The sequence below is a fragment of the Poeciliopsis prolifica genome, unplaced genomic scaffold (assembly GCF_027474105.1).
Source record: "Poeciliopsis prolifica strain line A6 unplaced genomic scaffold, Auburn_PproV2 SCAFFOLD001, whole genome shotgun sequence".
Lineage (NCBI taxonomy): Eukaryota > Metazoa > Chordata > Actinopteri > Cyprinodontiformes > Poeciliidae > Poeciliopsis > Poeciliopsis prolifica.
In genome coordinates, this window is record NW_026562376.1 from 15,029,492 (window position 1) to 15,033,457 (window position 3,966).

Genomic DNA, 3,966 nt, shown 5'->3' on the forward strand with positions numbered 1-3,966 from the left:
GCGGCCCCTACAGATAAACAGATCAATGCGCTTTGATTCATTTTAAATTGTTTTACAACCTGTAGATTTTTATTTCATATTAAGTTGCTATAAAACAAAAATAAATGGTTTCTTGGTAACATGGAAACCTAACTGGGAAACTGAATGCCTGCTCAATTGTTGTTCAATGGTGAATTTATTTTATGTTACTATATGATTAGTTACTCAGTGTGCACAGAATCGACCAAGAAACAAGCAGGTGTCCATTTAAATAAACAAAATTAAACTCACAGCTACAAGAGAAAAGACTACTGCCGTCCAAAGTGAATAGCTTAAGGATTGTTTGGTTTGTTAAGAAAGGTGCTAATTGGTTCCATTTCACTTTGAGGTGATTTTTGACTAATCATTTAGTTATCAGTTAGTAGAGAGTCTGAGCCGGCCCATGTCGTCCAACATCAGTGTCTAATCTCACAAATGCATTTCGTCAAAAAATGGCCCAAAATCCGATATGCATTCTCAAGGCTTCCCAAAGAAGTGGACGAGTTGTTATTGCCAGTGAAGTGAAGGCAGACAGTCACAAAAAGACTCTGGCAAGTGGTCATAATATTTTGACCTGTCTGAACTGCACTTTTTTTTTTTTTTTTTTTACAGTTTTTAAAATCTTTTATACATTCCCAAGATCAGTGTGAATGCGCACATCTGGCCATCGCCACAGAAAGGGCAAATATTTGGACAAACTCCACAGCGAGATGTGGATTACAAATTGACATGTCGGCGGCGTGATTGGCTCCACTTCCTCCCCAGACCTGCATGTGCGCCACGGCTTCCGCCCACACTCAGCCTTGAATTACTCCTCTGGCAGCTGCATTCCCAAACAGCAGCTGACGTCAGGAGGGAGGGGCTGAGCCTATAAAAACCCGGGGAGCCTCTTTCATTCACGGCCACATTCTGGATTACTACAACATCTGCAGAGGAGCTCCTTCTTCGGAGTCTTCGGACGGAAACGCAGAGGAGGAGTGCGCCCACTAAACCCTCGCCATCCTTTTCTGTTTTTTTTGACAAAAAAGAAAAACAAAGTAAGAAGAAGAATGAAAATGCCAGCGGAGGAAATCCTCAAGGAGGGAGACCTAGAGAAGAGGAGCGACAGCTTCCTCCAGTTCTGGAAGAAAAAGACGTGCGTCCTGACCAGGGACAGTCTCAACATTTACGCGGACGTAAAGCGCTCCAAGGTCAAGGAGCTCAAGCTGCAGTCCATCAAGAAGGTGGACTGCGTGGAGCGCACCGACAAGTTCATGTACTTCACCATCGTCACCAAAGACAAGAGAGAGATTGACTTCCGGTATCCCGCGGAGCAAGCCGGCTGGCACGCGGAGATCACGATGGCCCTGATCGACTACCAGAACAGGGAAGCCGTCCAGGACTTCAAGTCACGGCAGGACAACGAGAGCGCGTTCCCCGGACAGGAGAAGCGCATGGCCAGGGCGCCGTGAGCCGCGCCGCGCCGAGGCGCAGGATCGGAACTGCTCCAAATATGGTGAGGAAGGATCCGGGATGCTGGATCGCCCTGTGTGTGAATGTAAAAATGATTTGCTGCAAGCGCAAACTCATGACGCTTTTTAAAAACTGATCATTGTTGTTATTATTATCTAGAGTCTCCAAGGACCATTGAGGAAAAATGGGAAAACGGATCAACGGAAGCCTTCGTCATCCGGTCCAGAGAGGAAGGACCGTTCGGGCCCGGGTTCCCTCAGAGACGGGACAGCTGGTCCAAATGGACTCATGAACTTTTAGAAGCTCAAAGAGGACTGAATTCTCTGAACCGTTTCATGTTTACTCTTCACAGAGAAGTGGCGCCTGAAATCATGTTAATTTATTTTTTTGTGTGTTTCCAGGATCTGTGGTGTTACTGGTAAACTGCTTGTGTTTAAATTATTTTTTTCTGCCTAAATGTGGTTTATTTAAATAAATATCTATTTGCTTTTACCATCACCCCATGTTTTATTTTTGACTTTTTTGCTTTGAACATGTTTTCTTAAATTCTGTTAATGTTTAGACCTGCATGAGTCAAATGGGGGGGTGGAAGCACCTGACATGCATGGATACCTCTCACCAGCACTATTTCTCAAATGCTGCACATGAAAACCGTAAAAAGGGAGTGGAGGACAGGAAAGTCCCTCTTCCGCTCTGGCGTCAAGTGGAATGTGACCTTTTATTGTCACTGGGAGCGTTCTGGGCCTGAGTCATGACTGATAGCGAGTTCAGTCGGCATCAACGGACACTTTGAAGACTCTGTGGTGTCACTGAACACACCTGTTTCCGAGGTGCGGCGACCTTCATGGCTCCTGGTACAACCTGATAGTGGAAGCATAAAATTTGTGTATCTGAAGACTATTAAAATCAAAAGAATTTTTTCTTGGTGTGGTGCTAAAGATTGCTGTTCTGAGACCTAATTTTGTCCAAGATGATATTCAAACTGCAGGGGGTGGGGGTTGATAGAAATGGTGAACAAAGGTTTTTTGATTGTTGGGAGGGTGGAACCGTTTAGTGATAAATTCCAGGATAGAGTCATTTGAAAAGCGACTTGGGTTGTATTCATTAAATGAGTCAGTTTACAACAATAGTACCTGATCATATGGCCATAAAATGAGCTTAGCACTATGCAGGCCTTAGTCTGTTGCAATTTAACCAGAAAATTAATTTGTCTCCACTTTATTTAACCAGATATTACCTGACAGTTTCTTTATAGAAATCATTTAAATTGAACAGCTAAAAGACAAATCTTCATTAATGCAACGTGGCCACTGTTTTGTAATGCAATTGTTTAGATGTCGGTTAAACACTTTTCCCAAATAATTCAGTTTGATTCTTTGAACAAACAAATTTAAAGATTTGAGTGATCATTAAATTTACTTCCTCTATTGAATTTGTATATTCAACACTTCATAGCCAACAGGACAGTAGTGATATTTAAGAGATCCAGAATGATCTGTTCATGATTGTTAGAATGTGGAGCTGCAAAAAAGTCACCCGAAACATTAAGCCAAGTTCACCAAGTAGATCTTTAGTAGCTTGAGACAAAAATCTCCTTGTTGATACTCAAAATTATATTTAATGCTCTGTCAAAGTATCTTATGTATTTTTTATTAGTTTATGTAGTTTTTATTAGTTTGTGACTTAATGTTGCATAGGCGGTAATCTAAACAGCCGAACGCTCAGATGCTCCATACAAGTAAAAAAAAAAAACAACAAAAAAAACAACACCTATATAGTCGGAAGAAGCTGGTTGAGCTTCAGAAAACTTTTAACTACAGGAGTCTGTCTCCCTTCCAGCGAGACTTAGAAACACAAAATAAAGGATGAGCCAAAGTTCCTATCAGACTGTTACACAAATTAGCATACAATATGAGAAACATCAAATCAAGAAAAAGAAAAAACTGCCCCATTCAAAGAAAACATTTCATAATTCTAAGCAGCTATTTCAAAACGAGGTGAATTTATTCCAGCACTTTAGTCAGACCTGCCCTTCTGCACCTAAATATCTGCAGCTGAGGATCCTCCGTGGAGGGCAAGTGTGTTGTGAGCACACACATTCAGAGGTCAGAGGTGACCCAGAGTCAGATCGTCAGCCAGGAGTAATGAAACATATCGTTGGTTTCCCCCCTCCCACAGTCAGATCCCGTCCATGTGCAAAGCTTTGAAGTGGGATCGCGCTTCAATGAACGCATCGAAGCCTTGATCTGTGGAGTATTACAGAAGTGGATGGGCCCTCTTTCCATCTAAAAATACTGCTTCACAAATTGGCACCACGTTAATCTTACACACACGCACACACACACAAACATTTAAATTTGCACCGTTACCCTGAGATCCAAAGGGCAAACTTTTTCTTTTTTTTTTGTCACCAGAGCTCTTAGTTGACCCACCATGGGGGCTGTTGTTAACTAAATCCGTCTGGTTCTGAATATTTGACTCTGAAACATATCGGAA

General features: G+C 42.2%; 1 protein-coding gene across 1 annotated transcript; it reads left to right on the forward strand.

Annotated features, from left to right (window-relative positions):
• The first annotated feature begins 898 nt into the window (after positions 1–898).
• Positions 899–1,968, forward strand: phlda2 (pleckstrin homology-like domain, family A, member 2). The gene is made up of 2 exons (XM_055026648.1): positions 899–1,513; positions 1,630–1,968. Exon 1 carries the CDS (start codon positions 1,068–1,070, stop codon positions 1,467–1,469), a length of 402 nt encoding a protein of 133 aa, XP_054882623.1. The 5' UTR covers positions 899–1,067; the 3' UTR covers positions 1,470–1,513; positions 1,630–1,968.
• Positions 1,969–3,966: the final 1,998 nt, after the last annotated feature.